Genomic DNA, 24,478 nt, shown 5'->3' with positions numbered 1-24,478 from the left:
CACTGCAGATAGTGCTGGTAACTGGTCTGTCCAAAACACGTATGAACAAGGGAATCTATATTCAGAGAGCCTGTTTCTGTCCTTGACTTTGGTGCAGGGCATGTGATGTCCATAGCCTCTTCATTGCAAAACTCCCTGATCTCCTCAAAAACATGCGTTTGTCTAGCTGTGTCCAGTTCAGATGGTGCTTTTACAGGCAGAGCATCTATGGAAGGATGCGCAGCAGCTGAAACCTGGTCCCGACAGTCGGAACACTCCTTGACTACAACACCAGGCTCCAGAGCATCGAAGCTGGAAAACAGGGAATAACAAGACACTACAACCCGGCACAACAGCAATTCACCTCCCAAGTTTAAGTAAGAATAACCTCGTACTGGTACTGCTTGATCTGTGGCAGCGGCCTGAAGTACAGAGGCAAGTGTTGCCAGTTGCCTTCCACCATCCTCCAGTCCTACCATCCTCCAGTCCTACCATCCTCCAGTCCAACCAGCTGTGGGATGTTGACCCCTGTCACAGTGTTGTCCTTCACAACACCAGCAATCTCAGACAGTGTTCACTCTGGTCTTTCTGAAGCGCTGCTTGATGAGCCCGAAGCACCAGTCAGGGCCAAACTTGGTGTGGCCTGTGATCAGAAAGTGGAGGTCCAATACCAGAGCACAAACTTGTTCTTGTTTTGGCCACTGCAGTTTTCACAATTCAGGTCCCCACGTGTTTTCCCAACTCTGTAGTTGGTGAAGAAATGGTGCATGTAGTTGATGACTGCGCTGCTGCCTTAGCTTGGGCCAGCTGTCTTGTTGATGACTGCGCTGCTGCCTTAGCTTGGGCCAGCTGTCTTGTTGATGACTGCGCTGCTGCCTTAGCTTGGGCCAGCTGTCTTGTTGATGACTGCGCTGCTGCCTTAGCTTGGGCCAGCTGTCTTGTTGATGACTGCGCTGCTGCCTTAGCTTGGGCCAGCTGTCTTGTTGATGACTGCGCTGCTGCCTTAGCTTGGGCCAGCTGTCTTGTTGATGACTGGTGGAGGAGAGTCAGGCGCATGCTGAAAGACAAAGTCCAGATATTTTAGCATTATACTATAGATGCAAAATGGCATTCTGAGATATCACCAGACAGTTCATACAGGGAATGTTGGCTACTGACAAACCAATTGTAATAGCAAGCTGAAGTTAACCTACATGTTTGGTTCATTGTTAGTTAGCAAGCCAGCGATCGAACTCCAGCTGGCTAGGTAACAGCAAGCATTGAAAACTGACTAAATTAGAAATGAATAACATTGAATCTGTAGCTAGATTCTTACCTGTTGTAGCAGGCTAAAGGGTGTAGGGTTTCCACATCAAGTTCAATACCAAAACATGCACCAGTATCACAAATAGAATGTAAATGTGGAGTTTTGGTACAAGGAGATCAACTCAGTCCACAAGCCATTCTCTTTGTCCATTCCGTTTTCACACTTGGGTCCGGTACACAGACGGTGGTAATGTCACACTCTTCATAATACTCTTGGTTCTCTCCTACTCTGTCCCGTTGTGCAGGCTGCTGCTTCCTTTATACCCAAGCACCCCCTTGTTTAACGAGCGACAGCCTTGCCTCGTTGGGGCAGGAAGTCCATATAAGGCCCGGGGGTGGAGCCAACCAGCTGCCAGATATCTCCCATCAATAACCACCCCCCTCATCTCTCCCTGTTGTATGCCACACTGTATACATGGATGAAGCTTCATGTTAGGGTCATTGTTAGTTAGCAAGCCAGCCATCGAACCCCAGCTGGCTAGCTTTAGTATGCAATGAAAACAACTTTCTGACATAATTAGAAATGTGTAATATCTGAATCTGTAGCTCGATTCTTTTTTTTTTGTGTGTGAATTTTTACCCCTTTTTCTCCCCAATTTCGTGGTATCCAATTGTTTTAGTAGCTACTATCTTGTCTCATCGCTACAACTCCCGTACGGGCTCGGGAGAGACGTAGGTTGAAAGTCATGCGTCCTCCGATACACAAGCCGCATCCAACCCGGAAGCCAGCCGCACCAATGTGTCGGAGGAAACACCGTGCACCTTGGTTAGTGCGCACTGCGCCCGGCCCGCCACAGGAGTCGCTGGTGCGCGATGAGACAAGGACACCCCTACCGACCAAGCCCTCCCTAACCCAGATGACGCTAGGCCAATTGTGCGTCGCCCCACGGACCTCCTGGTCGCGGCCAGTTAAGACAGAGCCTGGGCGCGAACCCAGAGTCTCTGATGGCACAGCTGGCGCTGCAGTACAGCGCCCTTAACCGCTGCGTCACTCGGGAGGCCCTTGTAGCTCGATTCTTACCTGTATACATGGATGAAAGCTTCACGACAGACTGCAACCCCTTTTTATAAAACATCCTGTGTTTCCGTTTAGTTTGCACAGCTTGTTTGGCCGGTTGTGTTCCACTGATTTCAAAACATGTTATTTTAAGAGTGAGAGAGAGTCAGCATAGCATGGCACGATCGTTGTCCAGAAAGTTGTCCATCACAACTTTTTCCCACTGACCTTTGTCGATAGCACCTGATAAATTCAGGGCAGCAATGTTATTGAGAGCAGTAGCAACATATTTCAGGTCATTTTATAGACACAAGATGCAACACTACAGACCAATCCAAACTCATCTCTCGGCATGTCCAGCCCACTCATTATCTCAGCCAATCATGGCTAGCGGGAAGGTTGCTGTCTTTCTCTGTGGCTAAACCAACTAGGCTCGTAATTTAACAATTGTATTCGTATTTACAGATGACATACAACTTTGATTTTAAGGCACATGAAAGTTCAGATGTTCATGAAGGCATTTCTGCCCAAACACATATTTTGATTAAAAAATGAATAATAATAGGTTGAAAAGGCTCTCCTGTGAAGTCGTGACTTGGGACATACGCCCAGCTTCCTGAATCGGGTCACCTTTGAACTCGGGTGAACCTTTGAATGCTGATTGGCTAATTGCCAGCAAGCGGCCTAAACCATAAACTAAAAAAAGTATAGCTACAGTATCATGCTTGTAGACAAAATATAGTGTTCCAAAACCATATTAATAGATTTATTTTTATAAATGTTTTCTGCATTAAACTGCCAAAAATGGTGTTATCAAGGTCCTTTCCTTAGTAGGTGACGTCAGAACTCCGGATGATAAATTCGTTTTCCACTCGTAATTACCAGTTGGAGGGGCCATTCGAAGGCGTGGATGTCGATTAAGGCAGCCCTCTGCACCTCTCTGATTCAGAGGGGTTGGGTTAAATGCCGAATACACATTTCAGTTGAATACATTCAGTTGGACAACTGACTAGGTATCCCCTTTCCTTTCAAGTGTTTTCTTTCCAGTCGTATTTGGTAAATACCACCTTTCCACTTGGTTATGAACGCAGCGAACTTACTGCCTGGCAACTGTTGCTAGAGAGCAGTCCCTTTTGTACTGGGGTAGTACCTTGCCACTCAGGTAACACATAGCTGACCTGACTCACTCCAGATGGCAGCCTTTGTAAGGTGTGTGTGTGTGTTTGTGTGTGTGCACATTAAAGATTAACAGCAAATATACCAAAGATAACAAGAAGAGTATGTTGTTAGGGCTAAGTGTGTGTGACTTGTGTATTCCAAGGGTGGCAAGTAGCCTAGCGGTTAGAGCGTTTGGCCAGTAACCGAAAGGTCGCTGGTTTGAGTTCCCAAGCCGACAAGGTGAAAAATCTGTCTGTGCCCTTGAGCAGGGCTAATAACCCTAATTTCATTGCACCTATCTGGTATATGTGACAATGAAACATTGTTTTTTACTGCCAGTTGTAAAGGTTTAACTTTAAATGCATGTTTTCCTCTCTCTCTCTCTCCCCATCCCTCCCTTCCTCTAGTGTACGTGGTGGAGGAGAGAAGGAGAGATGATTCAGGAGACACGTGTCTGACTGCCTGTTGGACGGCTCTCTGCTGCTGCTGCTTGTGGGACATGCTCACATAACCTCTGACCCCTGACATTTACACTTATCTGCTTTGACCCTCACCCTTTACCTCCTAACCCTTAACCCACAGTTCCTCTCATCTGTAATAGAAAACAAGTACTGGGAGAAATAGAACACTATGAGTATCTGGGAAACCAGGCCTGGTATTTATAGCGGACTTTGAAAAGCCCTTTGATAAAGTACAACCAGAATGTATATGTAAATGCCTGGACCATTTTAATTTTGGAGAGTCTCTTATAAGATGGCTTAAAGTTATGTATAGTAACCCCAGGTGTAAAATAGCAAATAATGGCTACTTCTCGGGAAGTATTACATTGTCAAGAGGAGTAAAACAAGGTTGTCCACTATCGGCATATCTATTTATTACGGCCATCAGAATGTTCGCTGTTAAAATCAGATCCAACAATAATATCAAGGGGCTAGAAATCCAGGGTTTAAAAACAAAGGTGTCATTGCACGCTGATCATTCATGTTTTCTTTTAAACACGCAATTTGGATCCCTGCACAGCCTCCTAGAGGATGTAGAACCTTTTCTAACCTCTGGATTAAAACCAGAATGATGATAAATGCACCATATTACGTATTGGATCACTCAAAAAGACAACTTTCACATTACCGTGTAGTTTACCAATAAAATGGTCTGACGATGTAGTGGACATACTTGGTATACATATCCCAAAAGAAAGAAATGATCTCGATACAATATATATTTATATAAAGTTAGCCAAATTAGATACCATTTTGCTACCATGGAAAGGACAACATCTGTTTATTTGTGGAAAAATTACCCTGATTGAATTTTTTTGTCATATCCCAGTTGACCTATTTACTTACTTATGGCCCTGCCTACACCTAACGACTTGTTAATTCACCTATTTACTTACTTATGGCCCTGTCTACACCTAACGACTTGTTAATTCACCTATTTACTTACTTATGGCCCTGCCTACACCTAACGACTTGTTAATTCACCTATTTACTTACTTATGGCCCTGTCTACACCTAACGACTTGTTAATTCACCTATTTACTTACTTATGGCCCTGTCTACACCTAACGACTTGTTAATTCACCTATTTACTTACTTATGGCCCTGTCTACACCTAACGACTTGTTAATTCACCTATTTACTTACTTATGGCCCTGTCTACACCTAACGACTTGTTAATTCACCTATTTACTTACTTATGGCCCTGTCTACACCTAACGACTTGTTAATTCACCTATTTACTTACTTATGGCCCTGTCTACACCTAACGACTTGTTAATTCACCTATTTACTTACTTATGGCCCTGTCTACACCTAACGACTTGTTAATTCACCTATTTACTTACTTATGGCCCTGTCTACACCTAACGACTTGTTAATTCACCTATTTACTTACTTATGGCCCTGCCTACACCTAACGACTTGTTAATTCACCTATTTACTTACTTATGGCCCTGCCTACACCTAACGACTTGTTAATTCGCCTATTTACTTACTTATGGCCCTGTCTACACCTAACTACTTGTTAATTCACCTATTTACTTACTTATGGCCCTGTCTACACCTAACGACTTGTTAATTCACCTATTTGCTTACTTATGGCCCTGCCTACACCTAACGACTTGTTTATTCAATTATATGAGCAAAAAAATTCCACCTTATTTTGAATGGCAAGCCGGAGAAAATTCTCTAGCAGATCAAAAAAAAAAAGGTTTAAAAATGTTATAATCTTCGTAAATGATATCATAAATAGGTCTGGTGGAATTATGTCACACATGCAGTTAACAAAAAAATATGGAAATATCTGCTCTATCCAAAATTACAACCAACTGATTGCAGCATTGTGGAAAGGGGAGGTAAGGAACTTGACTGTCGGCCCTGCATTACAGAACAAAATTGGTTAAAGAAAATTGTGATAAATAAAAAGTATAACAGTTTCATTTAAGGACCAACAAAATGACAGCTGCACCATCAAGGTTGATAAATAGTTGGGAGGAGATTTTCAATGTACTGATTCCATGGTGCCTGGTTTATGAACTGATACACAAAACGACGCCAGATTCTAAACATAAGAGTTTTTCAATTTAAATTATTATCCACAATTCTTGCAACCAACATAATGTCATATATATGGGGGATACAACCATCCCAGCTCTTCTGATTTTGCTGTGAAGAGACAGTCATTAGATCACTTGTTTTGGTACTGCCCTGATGTAGCTTGTTTTTGGTCGGAGGTTCAGGAATGGCAAAAAAGATTGCAACATTTACCTGGAGCTAACTCTGCAACTAGCACTGCTGGGTGATTTGAAAAGTCATAGTCAATTGATCAATAATGTAATAATACTCTTAGCACCATTTTTAAAATTTAATTTACAATCTGTAGGAACTGAGAAGATAAAGTTTCAGAGCTTTTGTGAAACATCACAGCACAGTGGAAATCTATATATAGATGGGAGGGGTTGAGTGTAGCTGAAGGCTGGGATGCTAATGTAAAATATATTGTCCATAAATTGTAGATAGTATGTATAAACAGGAAGTGGAAGCCTAAGTATCGTTGTCCATTAGTTTACTTCAATTAGGGGAGTTGTGGTATGGTTAGGGGGAAATAAGAAAGTTATTAAAAAGTCCCTCATTTTATCCTAACCTCTAACCCCTAAGGTTTAACCCCTAATCCTGACCTACCTGTTACACTATCCCTCCATCTGGCCTTACTTCCTGTTAGTCCACCTCAATCCTTCTCTCTCCCCCTAACTATCAGCCTTACCCCTTGCACTCCTGCTTTCCTTCCCAAACGTCCAGCCTGAACCCCTGTGCCTCCTGAACAATGGTAGCATTATATTGATAACCTCTATGTATCTATCCTTGTGCTCCTAAACCTGACCTAACCAATCTGTAGCAGTTTAGCTACAATACCTTCCCTAAATCTCAGGCACTGTACTGTAGATATTGCTTCTTGTGGAACACAAATTCATTCTCAAACACCACACACACACAATATGCACTCATATCTCAGGCGTTCTACTGTAGATGACACACATACACGAACGAACACACACACACACACACACCATGCTCTCTCTCTCTCTTTATCTCTCTCTCTCTCTCTCCTGGGCACTTTAACATCTTACCTCTGTAAGGTACTTCTCCTGCCTCCGTCCATCCTCCCAAACAAACCTCTAGTCATACCACCCCATATTCCCTAAACACTATACCACCCTAACACCGTATCTGTCATGGCTACCTAGACCATTGCAGGCCAGTAAGCTACAGTGGCCCTTGCCAACCCCCTGCCCCTGCTGTACCATGCTGAAGCTTGAACTGTCCTCTCCGTTATGTTTGCACAACAGCTACTGTGGTTTCCTGTTTGTCTTAGGATGAATCCTATGAGCTGGCATCGAATGCATTTTTTTAAAGACGATGACAATGAATATTTTAATGTTTGAGTACATGTACTATTGTTCAATGCTTGCAATGTTTTTTCCCTGTTCATTTCTAGATCCTGGATGAATATGATTTGATTGCTATGTTATTTTTAATATTCTCATTCCTTGAAGGAGAGAACATGAAACATTAAAAAAAGTGAATGTTTGTTATGTAGATGACTTTGCCTGACATGATAATCTTGCGTTAAGAATAAATTATTCCCAAAAAAGAGTCAACAGTTGTGGGTATGTCTGTGTGTTTTACTGTGCTTGCTGTAGCAGAGGTTGAGTGTGTTTATAGATCTCTATGGTTGGTAATTGGTTCCAGGATAGATCTGAGTCTATTTATACCACTGGAGAGCTGTGACCTTGGCTGGCGAGTCTTGTGTAACCACTGTGATTTAGACTACAGCAGTAGATGAGGATAAATGACGACATGGATAACAGAGCGGTCTGGCTTCTCCGTGAATCGGCAGGACGGAGCAGTTACGTCAGGTAAGGCGGGGGTGTGTGTGTGTCACTAACTGCTGGTGCGCGATGTCTAGTATTAAAGATGTCTCGAGGTATTGCTCGCCTGATGTAGAATACCTCATGATAAGCTGTAGATCACACTATCTACCAAGAGAGTTCTCATCTGTATTATTCGTAGCCACCACAAACCGATGCTGACACTAAGACCACACTCAACGAGCTGTGTAAGGCCATATGCAAACAAGAAAATGCTCATCCAGAAGTGGTGCTCCTAGTGGCCGGTGAGTTTAATGCAGGGAAACTTAAATCCTCGCTCAATACGGAAGTGACTCGCTCAATATGGAAGTGGTCAGATGACGCGGATGCTACACTACAGGACTGTTTTACTAGCACAGACTGGGAGATGTTCCGAGATTCATCGGGATTCATCCAATGGCATTGAGGAGTATACCACCGCAGTCACCGGCTTCATCAATAAATGCATCGATGACATCATCCCTACAGTGACCGTACGTTCATATCCCAACCAGAAGTCATGGATTACAGGCAACATCCGCACCGAGCTAAAGGCTAGAGCTGACGCTTTCAAGGAGCGGGACACTAATCTGGACGCTTATAAGAAATCCTGCTATGCCCTGTGACGAACCATCAAACAGGCAAAGTGTCAATACAGGACTAAGACTGAATCCTACTACACCGGCTCTGATGCTTGTCAGATGTGGTCATGGCTTGAAAACTATTACAGACTACAAAGAGAAACCCAGCCGCAAGCTGCCCAGTGACGCGATGCTACCAGATGAGCTAAATGCCTTTCATGCTCGCTTTGAGGCAAGCAACACTGAAGCATGCGTGAGAGCACCAGCTGTTCCGGCCGACTGTGTGGTCACGTTCTCTGTAGCCGATGTAAGACTTTTAAACAGGTCAACATTCACAAAGCCGCGTGGCCAGACGGATTACCAGGACGTGTACTCAAAGCATGTGCGTACCAACAGGCAGGTGTCTTCACTGACATTTTCAACCTCCCCCTGACCGAGTCTGTAATACCTACATGTTTCAAACAGACCACCATTGTCCCTGTGCTCAAGAAAGCAAAGGTAACATGCCTAATTGATTAACGCAGCGTAGCACTCACATCGGTAGCGCACTCACAAGTGCTTTGAAACGTTTGTCATGGCTCACATCAACACCATCATGCCGGAAACCCTAGACCCACTCCAATTCACATACCGCCCCAACAGATCCACAGATGATGCAATCTCAATCGCATTCCACACTACCCTTTTCCACATGGACAAAGGGAACACCTATGTGAGAATGCTGTTCATTGATTACAGCTCAGCGTTCAACATCATAGTACCCACAAAGCTCATCACTATCATGGTCCAAACTAGAGGTTGACCGATTAATCGGAACGGACGATTAATTAGGGCCGATTTCAAGTTTTCATGACAATCGGAAATCGGGATTTGCCGATTTTTATTTGTTATTATAATTTTTTTACACCTTTATTTAATCTTTATTTAACTAGGCAAGTCAGTTAAGAACACATTCTTATTTTCAATGACGGCCTAGGAACGGTGGGTTAACTGCCTCGTTCAGGGGCAAAAAGACAGATTTTCACCTTGTCAGCTCGGGGGATCCAATCTTGCAACCTTTCAGTTAACTAGTCCAACGCAATAACGACCTGCCTCTCTCTCGTTGCACTCCACAAGGAGACTGCCTGTTACGCAAATGCAGTAAGCCAAGATAAGTTGCTAGCTAGCATTAAACTTATCTTATAAAAAACAATCAATCATAATCACTAGTTAACTACACATGGTTGAGGATATTACTAGATATTATCGAGCATGTCCTGTGTTGCATATAATTTGACTGAGCATACAAGTATCTAAGTATCTGACTGAGCGGTGGTAGGCAGAAGCAGGCGCGTAAACATTCATTCAAACAGCACTTTCGTGCGTTTTGCCAGCAACTCTTCGTTGTGCGTCAAGCATTGCACTGTTTATGACTTCAAACCTATCAACTCGCGAGATGAGGCTGGTGTGACCAAAGTGAAATGGCTGGCTAGTTAGCGCGCGCTAATAGCGTTTCAAACGTCACTCGCTCTGAGCCTGCTAGTAGTTGTTCCCCTTGCTCTACATGGGTAACGCTGCTTCGATGGCTGTTGTTGCTGGTTCGAGCCCAGGGAGGAGCGAGGAGAGGGATGGAAGCTATACTGTTGCACTGGCAATACTAAAATGCCTATAAGAACATCCAATAGTCAAATGATAATGAAATACAAATGGTATAGAGGAAAATAGTCCTATAATAACTACAACCTAAAACTTCTTACCTGGGAATATTGAAGACTCCAGCTTTTATATGTTCTCATGTTCTGAGCAAGGAACTGAAACGTTAGCTTTCTTACATAGCACATATTGCACTTTTACGTTCTTCTCCATCACTTTGTTTTTGCATTATTTAAACCAAATTGAACATGTTTCATTATCTACTTGTGGCTAAATTGAATTTATTGATGTATTATATTAAGTTAAAATAAGTGTTAATTCAGTATTGTTGTAATTGTCATTATTACAAAAAACAACAACATTTAATCGGCCGATTAATCGGTATCGCCTTTTTTTTTGGTCCTCCAATAATCGGCATCGATATCGGCATTGAAAAATCATAATCGGTCTACCTCTAGTCCAAACACACCAAGACAGTTGTGAAGAGGGCATGATAACACCCTTTCCCCCTCAGGAGACTGAAAAGATTTAGATATGGATCCCCAGATCCTCAAAAAGTTCTGAAGCTGCACTATCAAGAGCATCATGACCGGCTGCATCACCGCCTGGTATGGTAACTGCTCGGTATCTGACTGTAAGGCGCTACAGAGGGTAGTGCATACGGCCCAGTATATCTCTGGGGCCAAGCTTCCTGACATCCATGACCTATATACTAAGCGGTGTCAAAGGAAGGCCCAAAAAATTGTCAAAGACTCATTGCCTCATTGTCAAAGTCATAGACTGTTCTCTCTGCTGCCGCATGGCAAGCGGTACCTGAGCACCAAGTCTAGGACCAAAAAGCTTCTACCCCCAAACCATAAGACTGCTGAACAATTAATGAAATGGCCACCCAGATTATTTACATATTTACATAGTTACACTGCTGCTACTCGCTGTTTATTATCTATGCATAATCACTTTAAAAATGACCTAGACTAACCTAAGACCTACCTTCAAACTCAGTGCCTCTTTGCTTGACATTATGGGAAAATCAAAAGAAATCAGCCAAAAAATTGTAGACCTCCCTCCAAGAGTCTGGTTCATCCTTTCCAAACACCTGAAGGTACCACGTTCATCTGTACAAACAATAGTACGCAAGTATAAACACCATGGGACCACGCAGCCGTCATACCGCTCAGGAAGGAGATGCGTTCTGTCTCCTGGAGATTAACGTACTTTGGTGCGAAAAGTGCAAATCAATCCCAGAACAACAGCAAAGGACATTGCTGGAGGAAATAGGTACAAAAGTATCGATAGCCACAGTAAAACGAGTCCTATATCGACATAACCTGAAAGGCCCCTCAGCAAGGAAGAAGCCACTGCTCCAAACCCGCCATAAAAAAGCCAGACTACGGTTTGCAACTGGACATGGGGACAAAGATCATACTTTTTGGAGAAATGTCCTCTGGTCTGATGAAAAAAATATATAAATGTTTGGCCATAATGACCATTATGTTTGGAGGAAAAAGGGGGAGGCTTGCAAGCCGAAGAACACCATCCCAACCGTGAAGCACGGGGGTGGCAGCATCATGTTGTGAGGGTGCTTTGCTACAGGAGGGACTGGTGTACTTCACAAAATAGATGGCTTGATGAGGTAGGAAAATGATGTGGATCTATTATCTATTAAAGCAACATCTCAAGACATCAGTCAGGAAGTTAAAGCATGGTCGCAAATGGGTCTTCCAAATGGACAATGACCCCAAGCATACTTCCAAAGTTGTGACATAATGGCTTTTGGACAACAAAGTCAAGGTATTGGAGTGGCCATCACAAAGCCCTGACCTCAATCCCATAGAAAATGTGTGTGCAGAACTGAAAAAGCGTGTGCGAGCAAGGAGGCCTACAAACCTGACTCAGTTACACCAGCTCTGTCAGGAGGAATGGGCCAAAATTCACCCAACTTTATGTGGGAAGCTTGTGGGAGGCTACCCAAAACATTTGACCCAAGTTAAACAATTTAAAGGCAATGCTACGAAATACTAATTGAGTGTATGTAAACTTCTCACCCACTGGGAATGTGATGAAAGAAGTAAAAGCTGAAATAAATCATTCTCTGTACTATTATTCTGACATTTCACATTCTTAAAATAAAGTGGTGATCCCAACTGACCTAAAACAGGCCATCTTTACTAGGATTAAATGTCAGTAATTGTGAAAAACTGAATTTAAATGTATTTGGCTAAGGTTTATGTAAACTTCCGACTTTAACTGTACATCCACAGGTGCACCTCCAATTGACTCAAATGATGTCAATTAGCCTATCAGAAGCTTCTAAAGCCATGACATAATTTCCTGGAACTTTCCAAGCTGTTTAAAGGCACAGTCAATTTAGTGCGATGTAAACTTCTGACCCACTGGAATTGTGATACAGTGAAATAATCTGTCTGTAAACAATTGTTGGAACAATTACTTGTGTCATGTCCTAACCTACTTGCCCAAACTATAGTTTGTTAACAAGAAATTTGTGGAGTGGTTGAAAAATGAGTTTTAATGACTCCAACCTAGGTGTATGTAAACTACTGACTTCAACTGTAGCCTTGTTATGTGGATAAAGGGATTTAACCCCAGTGGGGAGGTGGATGCAGGAATTGAACCTCTGTGGGGAGGTGGATGCAGGGATTGAACCTCTGTGGGGAGGTGGATGCAGGGATTGAACCCCAGTGGGGAGGTGGACGCAGGGATTGAACCGCAGTGAGGAGATGCAGGTATTGAACGCCAGTGGGGAGGCAGAGCAGAGGTGGTTGCAGGGATTGACCCCCAGTGGGGAGGTGGACGCAGGGATTGACCCCCAGTGGGGAGGCAGACAGGAGGTGGATGCTGGGATGAAACCCCAGTTGGAGGCAGACAGGTGGGGGAGGCAGAAAGGTGATAGCAGGGATTGGACTCCAGTGGGGAGGCAGAAAGGTGATAGCAGGGATTGGACTCCAGAGGGGAGGCAGAAAGGTGATAGCAGGGATTGGACTCCAGTGTGTAGGCAGACAGGTGATAGCAGGGATTGGACTCCAGTGTGTAGGCAGAAAGGTGATAGCAGGGATTGGACTCCAGAGGGGAGGCAGAAAGGTGATAGCAGGGATTGGACTCCAGTGTGTAGGCAGAAAGGTGATAGCAGGGATTGGACTCCAGTGTGTAGGCAGAAAGGTGATAGCAGGGATTGGACTCCAGTGGGGAGGCAGAAAGGTGATAGCAGGGATTGGACTCCAGTGTGTAGGCAGAAAGGTGATAGCAGGGACTGGACTCCAGTGGGGAGGCAGAAAGGTGATAGCAGGGATTGGACTCCAGTGGGGAGGCAGACAGGTGATAGCAGGGATTGGACTCCAGTGGGGAGGCAGACAGGTGATAGCAGGGATTGGACTCCAGTGGGGAGGCAGACAGGTGATAGCAGGGATTGGACTCCAGTGTGTAGGCAGACAGGTGATAGCAGGGATTGGACTCCAGTGTGTAGGCAGAAAGGTGATAGCAGGGATTGGACTCCAGTGTGTAGGCAGACAGGTGATAGCAGGGATTGGACTCCAGTGGGGAGGCAGACAGGTGATAGCAGGGATTGGACTCCAGTGTGTAGGCAGACAGGTGATAGCAGGGATTGGACTCCAGTGTGTAGGCAGACAGGTGATAGCAGGGATTGGACTCCAGTGGGGAGGCAGACAGGTGATAGCAGGGATTGGACTCCAGTGTGTAGGCAGACAGGTGATAGCAGGGATTGGACTCCAGAGGGGAGGCAGACAGGTGATAGCAGGGATTGGACTCCAGTGGGGAGGCAGACAGGTGATAGCAGGGATTGGACTCCAGTGGGGAGGCAGACAGGTGATAGCAGGGATTGGACTCCAGTGTGTAGGCAGACAGGTGATAGCAGGGATTGGACTCCAGTGGGGAGGCAGACAGGTGATAGCAGGGATTGGACTCCAGTGGGGAGGCAGACAGGTGATAGCAGGGATTGGACTCCAGTGGGGAGGCAGACAGGTGATAGCAGGGATTGGACTCCAGTGGGGAGGCAGACAGGTGATAGCAGGGATTGGACTCCAGTGGGGAGGCAGACAGGTGATTGCGAAGGTGTGATCATAACAGCATACAGGAACTCAAGTCCTTTTGTTCACCTGACCTAGAATTCCTTACAATCAAATTCCAACCGCATTATTTACCAAGTGAATTCTCTTCGATTATAGTCACAGCCGTGTATATCCCCCCCCAATTAGATACCTCAACGGCCCTGAAAGTACTTCACTGGACTCTATGTGAACTGGAAACCATATTTCCTGAGGCAGCATTTGTTGTAGCTGGGGATTTTTACAAAGCTAATCTGAGAACAAGGCTTCCTAAATTCTATCAGCATATTGAATGTGTGTCATGGGCTGGTAGTATTCTGGGCCATTGCTACTCTAACTTCTGCAATGCATACAAAGCCCTCCCCCGCCCTCCCTTCGGCAAATCTGAACATGACTCCATTTTGTTGCTCCCAGCCTATAGACAGAAACTAAAACAGGAAACACCCGTGCTGAGGTCCAACGCTGGTCTGACCAATCGGATTCCACACTTCAAGATTGCTTCGATCACGTGGACTGGGATATGTTCCGGGTAGCCTCAGACAATAACATTGATGAATACGCTGACTCGGTGAGCGAGTTTATTAGCAAGTGCATCGGCGATATTGTACCCACTGTGACTATTAAAACCCTCCCTAACCAGAAACTGTGGATTGATGGCAGCATTCACGCAAAACTGAAAGTGTGAACCATCGTTTTTAATCATGGCAAGGCGACTGGAAACATGACCAAATAATAACAGTGTAGCTATTCCATCCGCAAGGCAATCAAACAAGCAAAGCGTCAGTATAGAGACAAAGAAGAGTCGCTATTCAACAGCTCAAACATGTATGTGACAAGGTCTACAGGGTCTACAGTCAATCACGGAGTACAAAAAGAAAACCAGCCCCGTTGAGGACATCAACGTCTTGCTCCCAGACAAATTAAACAACTTCTTTGCTCGTTTTGATGACAATACAGTGCCACTGACATGGCCCGCTACTAAAGCCTGTGGGCTCTCCTTCACTGTGTCCAGTGTGATTAAAACATTTAAAGATGTTAACCCTCACAAGCCTGCCGGCCCAGACAGCATCCCTAGCCGCACCCTCAGAGCATGCCCAGACTAGCTGGCTGGTGTGTTTATGGACATATTCAGTCAATCCCTATCCCAGTCTGCTGTGCCCACATGCCTTGCAGATGGCTACCATTATTCCTGTTCCAAAGAAAGGTAACTGAACTGAATGATTATTGCCCCGTAGCACTCACTTCTGTCATCATGAAGTGCTTTGAGAGGCTAGTCAAGGACCATATCACCTCCACCCTACCTGACACCTTAGACCCACTCCAATTTGCTTACCACCCCAATAGGTCCACAGACGACACAATTGCCATCACACTACACACTTCCCTATCCCATCTAGACAAGAGGAATACCTATGTGAGAATGCTGTTCATTGACTACAGCTCAGCATTTACCAACAAAAGTACTCTCCAAACACGTCATTAAGCTCTGGACCCTGGGTCTCGACCCCGCCCTGTGCAACTGGGTCCTGGACTTTCTGACAAGCCACCACCAGGTGGTGAGGATAGGAAACTCGCTGATCCTCAACACTGGGGCCCCACAAGGGTTCGTTCTCAGCCCTCTCCTGTACTCCCTGTTCACCCATGACTGCATGGCCATGCACGCCTCCAACTTAATCATCAAGTTTGTAGATAACACTAAAGAGGTAGGCTTAATTACCAACAACGACGAGACGGCCGACAGGGAGGAGGTGAGGGCCCTCGGAGTGTGGTGTCAGAAAAACAACCTCTCACTCAACGTCAACAAAACAAAGGAGATGATCGTGGACTTCAGGAAACAGCAGAGGGTGCATCCCCCTATCCACATCAACGGGACGGTAGTGGAGAAGGTGGAAAGTTTTAAGTTCCTCGGCGTACATATCACAGACAAACTGAAATGTTCCACCCACACAAACAGCATGGTGAAGAAGGCGCAACAGAGCCTCTTCAACCTCAGGAGGTTAAAGAAATTTGGCTTGTCACCTAAAACCCTAAAACATTTTTACAGATGTACAATTGAAAGCATCCTGTCAGGCTGTATCGCCGCCTGGTACGGCAACTGCACCGCCCGCAACCACAATGCTCTCCAGAGGGTGGTTCGGTCTGACCAATGCATTACTGGGGGCAAACTACCCTCCCTTCAGGACACCTACATCACCCAATGTCACAGGAAGGCCAAAAAGATCATCAAGGACATCAACCACCGAGTCACTGTCTGTTCACCCCGCTATCATCCAGAAGGCGAGGTCAGTACAGGTGCATCAAAGCTGGAACTGGGAGACTGATAAACAGCTTATATCTGCCGTCAGACTGTTAAACAGCCATCACGAGCACATTAGAGGCTGCTGCCTATAGGCATAGACTAGGAATCACTGACCACTTTAAGGAATGGAACACTAGTCACTTCAATAATGTTTACACATTCGGCATTACTCATCTCATATGTATATACTGTATTCTATACTATTCTACGGTATCTTAGTCACTTAATGTTTACATATCTGGCATTACTCATCTCATATGTATACACTGTATTCTATACTATTCTACGGTATCTTAGTCACTTAATGTTTACATATCTGGCATTACTCATCTCATATGTATACACTGTATTCTATACTATTCTACGGTATCTTAGTCACTTAATGTTTACATCTGGCATTACTCATCTCGTGTGTATATACTGTTTTCTATACTATTCTACGGTATCTCATTCACTTAATAATGTTTACATCTGGCATTACTCATCTCATATGTACTGTATTCTATAATATTCTACTGTATTCTATACTATTCTACTGTATCTTAGTCCGTTCCGCTCTGACATCACTCGTCCATATGTATATAGTCTTAATTCATTCCTACTTAGATTTGTGTGTATATGTTGTGTAATTTGTTAGATATTACTGCACTGTCGGAGCTAGAAGCACAAGTATTTCACTACACCCGTAATAACATCTGCTAATCAAGTGTATGTGACCAATAACATTTTATTTGATCATGTTTGCGAGTATGGGCCCCCAGTAAAGAGGAAAATAAAACTCGACGCCAATGAGTGAAGTAAACAATGACTTTTTATTGATAAGTTTCTCAGAAGAGTCTCTTTTCAGTGTGTAAGAATCATTGTTATTCCTTTCTTGTTGTTGTTATTATTATTATTAAATCAATAATAGTGATTTGGTACATTATGACATCCAGTACTGAACGAGCCTCTTCACAGTGACATGAATCAATCCGCTTCTACGCTTTTTGGGATCTAGAACAGCAATATCTCTGCATCAAAACAAAACCAATAACATTGGAAAACAACAAACTGGGGATTGATATTGTAGATATTGGGATAATAGATATGATTAGAGTCACACAACTCTAGAGTAGGTAATACCAGCTAAAGGTTAGCACATTACAAGCCACTTCCTCATTAGAAATGTAAAACGGGATATTCTGAACAATATTCTACTGTGCTGCTGCATTAAGGTAAGTCTATACACTGTACATCCAGATAGATTTCCAAAAAACAGGTTTCACAGTTTTAAAGACTTCATTTAAATTATAAATTGTTTAAAAAAAAAACACTTTCTTACATAAACTATTTTGGAGTGTGACTATTATTTGCTCTGGGAGCAAATGTTTAAATGAATACAAAAAAAAAAAACATTTAATATTTCTTACATATTTTACAAAATAAAATTCGATAAACTAGTGACTCCCTTCATGATTGTCATTTAGTACTACGAATAATAAATACATGTACAAATAATAAAATAATATAAATAGCTTTTGATAATACTAGTTCTGTATGTATTCTGGACTAAGTGTATGGTAGGTGTTTTTACATTGTTTCTGTACAGAAGTGCCTTGGTGAAAGTTTCACAATTCTACTGCGACTGAAACATACACAACTACTGCTTCTACCGATACTATACGTAACACCCTGAACTGTAGTATAGTAGTCTGAACTGTAGTATGGTAGTCTGAACTTTAGTATAGTAGTCTGAACTGTAGTGTAGTAGTCTGAACTGTAGTGTAGTAGTCTGAACCAATGAATGAAGTAAACAATTGTATCGTAGTGTGAACTGTAGTATAGTAGTCTGAACTGTAGTATAGTAGTCTGAACTGCAGTATAGTAGTCTGAACTGCAGTATAGTAGTCTGAACTGTAGTATAGTAGTCTGAACTGTAGTATAGTAGTCTGAACTGCAGTATAGTAGTCTGAACTGCAGTATAGTAGTCTGAACTGCAGTATAGTAGTCTGAACTGCAGTATAGTAGTCTGAACTGCAGTATAGTAGTCTGAACTGCAGTAGTCTGAACTGTAGTATAGTAGTCTGAACTGCAGTATAGTAGTCTGATCTGTAGTATAGTAGTCTGAACTGTAGTATAGTAGTCTGAACTGCAGTATAGTAGTCTGAACTGCAGTATAGTAGTCTGAACTTTAGTATAGTAGTCTGAACTGTAGTGTAGTAGTCTGAACTGTAGTGTAGTAGTCTGAACCAATGAATGAAGTAAACAATTGTATCGTAGTGTGAACTGTAGTATAGTAATCTGAACTGTAGTATAGTAGTCTGAACTGCAGTATAGTAGTCTGAACTGCAGTATAGTAGTCTGATCTGTAGTATAGTAGTCTGAACTGTAGTGTAGTAGTCTGAACTGCAGTATAGTAGTCTGAACTGTAGTATAGTAGTCTGAACTGCAGTATAGTAGTCTGAACTGCAGTATAGTAGTCTGAACTGCAGTATAGTAGTCTGAACTGTAGTGTAGTCGTCTGAACTGTAGTGTAGTAGTCTGACACATATGGACACATTCTGATACATTTTCACAATATTTTTTTCCCCTCCAACTTTGTGTCTTTAAAGTTTAAAGAACAAAAGTTATTTTGTTTGAAGTCTTTATGAGTTAAAGGATCTCAGTGGTGTGAGTATTGGTTGCTAGAATATGTTGCTGCAATAGCTGAGAACAGTTTTGTGGTGGAGAATGGGAGGCCTGAGACTGATGACAAGTAGTTTTACTCCGTGTAAGTGACGCTGCGGTGCTTGTTGCTGATCTTCTCTTCTGATCAGTGTTGTGATTCGCTGGGCCCTGTGGTGGCTCTGCCTCCCTATTGGTCCCTTTGATCTACAAGTTAATTTCAGGTGCAGGCCCTTACCAGAGCACCCAGCACAACACAGCGCCACCATCAGTTCAGAGTCTGTCATTACGCCCTCAAAGTCCCCAAAAATATTGGTGAAAATATCGATTTCTTTTTTAAAAACGGGAATCTTAGTTATTAAGCAACAGTTTGTTTTTCAAGGTTCATGAGTGCCTTTCTCCACAGTTTGTTTTCAACAACAAATAAATTAACTTCTGTCTAAATGTTAGATGTTTTACCCTTGGCAATAAAAGTAACAACAAAAAAAGTTTAGTATATTCTTCTTTTCAAAAGTCCCTGCAGCGTTCAGTGAGAAACCCCATTTGTTGGTTTATTTTCTGCGGGGTTGGAGAGGAAAGGGGGAGAAGGTAGGGGGAGCGAAGAGAGGAAGGAACTAGTAACTAGGGTGAGAAGATGAAAGGGATGAGGAGGAGAAGGGGAGGAGAGTCAGTGAGAGAGAAAGAGTCAGCCAGTCCTCCATCCCAGTCCAGGAGGGCTGTTACCTCTTGCCCATCTCGTTCTGTCTCAGGAACTGGATGTTGGTGCTGCTGTCAGCCAGTTCTGGGTACTGTTCCACGGGTAAAACATAATACCCATCATACCCCTGTACCCTCCCCGCGGTCAGCAGCTGTTGCTTCTCTCCCTCCGTCCACAGCCGGTTCCCCTCCTTCCCATCCTTGGCCCTCTGCCGCTCCCTCAGCCAGGCCCCAGCCAGGGCCCTCTGCCGGGCTAGTTCCAGCAGCCTCACCCTCTCCTCATCCACCACGTCCAGCGCTAGCCCATACCGCACGCTGAGGGCTAACGACGGCACCGCAAACTCCACTGTGGCGCCGCGCCGCGACCTCCCGCTCACAGTCACGTTGATCCCGCTGTCCAGTGCCTTGCGTCCGTTGGTCAGCCCCAGCGCCAGTAAATCACTATCGGCCGAACCGACTTTAACGAAGAAGTGACAGTCATGTCCGGCCTGCGTGTAGTGCGTTCCGTCCAGGTAGATGGCGCCATTGAGGACTAAGGACACTTTGCGGCTGTCGTCGGTTGCCATGGAGCTAACTGCCGCCACCACACGTCCTTCCTTCAGCGCTAGCATCACTCCCAGGCCGATGATGGGCGTTGATGTGCCGAACCAGTGTCCGGGCTTGTCGCGGCGGTCGCGGGGGTCCTTGTTAAGGAGCCGTCCCTCCAGGGCCATGAAGGCCTGGTTGTGGCGCTCCGCTGCCTGCTGCACCCCCGTTATCAGCTACAGGAGAGACAGGGGTAGAAGAGAGGTTAAAGGTCACTGGTCAACCAGAACATTGCAGACGAGGATACACTTATACTGTTTGGTTTACAGCTATTCTCATCTATTGATGTCCAGATTTCATTGTAATCATTGAAGGTTCATATTAGTGATCCCACAGTATCTTCAATGTCTCATCCGGCTCTGAGAGAAAGAGAGAGGACCGTTTCTCTGTAATAGCAGGCCTCATTTAGCTCGCAGACAGTATGTTTCGGATTCTGGTTAACATAGAATCAGTACAATGGAGCTGTAGGCTGTCCCAGGAACTTCTCACCTGTCCGTTTTCACAGTCCTTGCTGGCCTGCAGCTCGTAGGGAGGCTCCACGAAGTAGAGGGTGTGACGGGGGAACCCTGGAATGATGTTACTGAGCTGGAAACCAAACATCACCAGCCAACTCTTCACGTCTGGGGAGCAAAGACATCACAGTAAAAAAATAGTTTTAATACAGCTAGCAAGTCATAGAAATATTAGAAAATGTTAAGAAGTTTGAAAATGCTATAATAATCTGCGTAGTAGTAGGGAACATATTTCAAGTGTAGTGAAATATTGTTGGTATTTTTTGGGATGTTCCTCGAATCTAAATGACAAAAAAACAGAGAGAACTACAGTACACAGTGACGATGATAACACAACGCCCCCACTCAGCTCTCTCTCCTTTACCTGTAATAACAATAATGCATCTGTTTTCTAAAGCGCTTTTCAAGGATCCAAAGACGCTCTACCTGTGACGTAGTTGTTGATGTCCAACACGTCGCTGAGGGGGTTGTTGTTCTTGAACATATACAGGTTGAAGGGTGCAGGGTCCTTGCCGATCTTGGGCCAGCTGGCATAGTCTGGCGAGGTCCAGCGGCCTGCCAGGACGTCATAGTCCCTCTGGGTGAAGTGGACCAGATTGGTCAGGGTGTCATAGAGACCACCATGGAACCCAACCACCAGCTGGAACTCTGGGTTAGAGTCCAGGTACACCTCCCCGTACGCTGTGTACTGTACCTGGAGGTCACAACAAACACAGACGCATGTTTCACTTCAATTCACTACAACTTTATCCCCTCTGGGGCAATTAGGAAAGACAAAGTTGGTTTATTTGATCAGTTTTTGTATTTTTAATTTGAACAATCAAATGTACCTCTCTGGACATCAAGTACCAATTTATATTTTCTTATGTAGATAACGGGCCTTGAGATATTTAACAATCATGCAGCCAAAATAATCATCATTAATAGTATTATTATTACTGTCATCCTGATTACCTGTTTGATCATCTGTCCATTGCTGCTGAAGACAGCCAGTGGTGTTCCTGTGTTGTCTGAGGCGATGTAATACTCCTCTCCACTACTCACCTCCATAGCAAACAGATGACCCTGAGGGGAAACAGTACGGGCTTTACACCATAACTCACAGACAGTCACGTCACCATAACTCAGTCACGTCACCATAACTCAGTCACGTCACCCATAACTCAGTCACGTCACCCATAACTCAGTCACGTCACCATAACTCACAGACAGTCACGTCACGTCACCATAACTCAGTCACGTCACCCATAACTCAGTCACGTCACCCATAACTCAGTCACGTCACCCATAACTCAGTCACGTCACCCATAACTCAGTCACGTCACCATAACTCAGTCACGTCACCATAACTCACAGACAGTCACGTCACCCATAACTCAGTCACGTCACCATAACTCACAGACAGTCACATCACCATAACTCACAGACAGTCACGTCACCCATAACTCAGTCACGCCACCATAACTCAGTCACGTCACCCATAACTCAGTCACGTCACCCATAACTCAGTCACGTCACCCATAACTCAGTCACGTCACCCATAACTCAGTCACGTCACCCATAACTCAGTCACGTCACCCATAACTCAGTCACGTCACCCATAACTCAGTCACGTCGCCCATAACTCAGTCACGTCACCCATAACTCAGTCACGTCACCCATAACTCAGTCACGTCACCATAACTCACAGACAGTCACGTCACCCATAACTCAGTCACGTCACCCATAACTCAGTCACGTCACCATAACTCAAAGACAGTCACGTCACCCATAACTCACAGACAGTCACGTCACCCATAACTCGCAGACAGTCACGTCACCATAACTCACAGACAGTCACGTCACCATAACTCGCAGACAGTCACCGTAACTCGCAGACAGTCACCGTAACTCGCAGACAGTCACCGTAACTCGCAGACAGTCACCGTAACTCGCAGACAGTCACCGTAACTCACAGACAGTCACGTCACCATAACTCAGTCACGTCACCATAACTCAGTCACGTCACCATAACTCAGTCACGTCACCATAACTCAGTCACGTCACCCATAACTCAGTCACGTCACCCATAACTCAGTCACGTCACCCATAACTCAGTCACGTCACCCATAACTCAGTCACGTCACCCATAACTCAGTCACGTCACCCATAACTCAGTCACGTCACCCATAACTCAGTCACGTCACCATAACTCACAGACAGTCACGTCACCCATAACTCAGTCACGTCACCATAACTCACAGACAGTCACATCACCATAACTCATAGACAGTCACATCACCATAACTCACAGACAGTCACGTCACCCATAACTCACAGACAGTCACCTCACCCATAACTCACAGACAGTCACGTCACCATAACTCAGTCACGTCACCATAACTCAGTCACGTCACCATAACTCAGTCACGTCACCATAACTCAGTCACGTCACCATAACTCAGTCACGTCACCATAACTCAGTCACGTCACCATAACTCAGTCACGTCACCCATAACTCAGTCACGTCACCCATAACTCAGTCACGTCACCCATAACTCAGTCACGTCACCCATAACTCAGTCACGTCACCCATAACTCAGTCACGTCACCCATAACTCAGTCACGTCACCATAACTCACAGACAGTCACGTCACCCATAACTCAGTCACGTCACCATAACTCAGTCACGTCACCATAACTCAGTCACGTCACCCATAACTCAGTCACGTCACCCATAACTCAGTCACGTCACCCATAACTCAGTCACGTCACCCATAACTCAGTCACGTCACCCATAACTCAGTCACGTCACCCATAACTCAGTCACGTCACCCATAACTCAGTCACGTCACCATAACTCAGTCACGTCACCATAACTCAGTCACGTCACCCATAACTCAGTCACGTCACCCATAACTCAGTCACGTCACCCATAACTCAGTCACGTCACCCATAACTCAGTCACGTCACCCATAACTCAGTCACGTCACGCATAACTCAGTCACGTCACCCATAACTCAGTCACGTCACCCATAACTCAGTCACGTCACCCATAACTCAGTCACGTCACCCATAACTCAGTCACGTCACCCATAACTCAGTCACGTCACCCATAACTCAGTCACGTCACCCATAACTCAGTCACGTCACCCATAACTCAGTCACGTCACCCATAACTCAGTCACGTCACCCATAACTCAGTCACGTCACCATAACTCAGTCACGTCACCATAACTCACAGACAGTCACATCACCATAACTCATAGACAGTCACGTCACCCATAACTCACAGACAGTCACGTCACCCATAACTCACAGACAGTCACATCACCATAACTCATAGACAGTCACGTCACCCATAACTCACAGACAGTCACGTCACCCATAACTCACAGACAGTCACGTCACCCATAACTCACAGACAGTCACGTCACCCATAACTCACAGACAGTCACGTCACCATAACTCGCAGACAGTCACGTCACCATAACTCAGTCACGTCACCATAACTCGCAGACAGTCACGTCACCATAACTCACAGTCACGTCACCATAACACAGACAGACACGTCACTATAACTCACAGACAGACACGTCACCATAACTCACAGACAGACACGTCA

At 44.6% G+C, this 24,478-nt stretch overlaps 2 protein-coding genes across 2 annotated transcripts in view; one reads left to right on the top strand and one right to left on the bottom strand.

The window, feature by feature from the left end:
- LOC118938714 (cysteine-rich and transmembrane domain-containing protein 1-like) overlaps positions 1 to 7,593 on the top strand; it is a 31,897-nt gene extending 24,304 nt beyond the window's left edge. Inside the window, exon 3 of the mRNA XM_036943257.1 lies at positions 3,847 to 7,593. Coding sequence (XP_036799152.1) covers positions 3,847 to 3,950 — 104 coding nt within the window. The 3' untranslated portion in view covers positions 3,951 to 7,593. The remainder of the gene's footprint in view (positions 1 to 3,846) is intronic.
- Positions 7,594 to 18,386: 10,793 nt separating this feature from the next.
- LOC110504380 (teneurin-2) overlaps positions 18,387 to 24,478 on the bottom strand; it is a 257,663-nt gene continuing 251,571 nt past the window's right edge. Inside the window, exons 35-38 of the mRNA XM_036943640.1 lie at positions 21,829 to 21,939; positions 21,301 to 21,568; positions 20,852 to 20,982; positions 18,387 to 20,538 (exon numbers count right to left, since the gene is read on the bottom strand). Coding sequence (XP_036799535.1) covers positions 19,801 to 20,538; positions 20,852 to 20,982; positions 21,301 to 21,568; positions 21,829 to 21,939 — 1,248 coding nt within the window. The 3' untranslated portion in view covers positions 18,387 to 19,800. The remainder of the gene's footprint in view (positions 20,539 to 20,851; positions 20,983 to 21,300; positions 21,569 to 21,828; positions 21,940 to 24,478) is intronic.

This window comes from Oncorhynchus mykiss, chromosome 14, assembly GCF_013265735.2.
Source record: "Oncorhynchus mykiss isolate Arlee chromosome 14, USDA_OmykA_1.1, whole genome shotgun sequence".
NCBI lineage: Eukaryota > Metazoa > Chordata > Actinopteri > Salmoniformes > Salmonidae > Oncorhynchus > Oncorhynchus mykiss.
The sequence above is the reverse complement of the archived record's forward strand: the minus strand, read 5'-3'. Positions and strand labels throughout refer to the sequence as shown.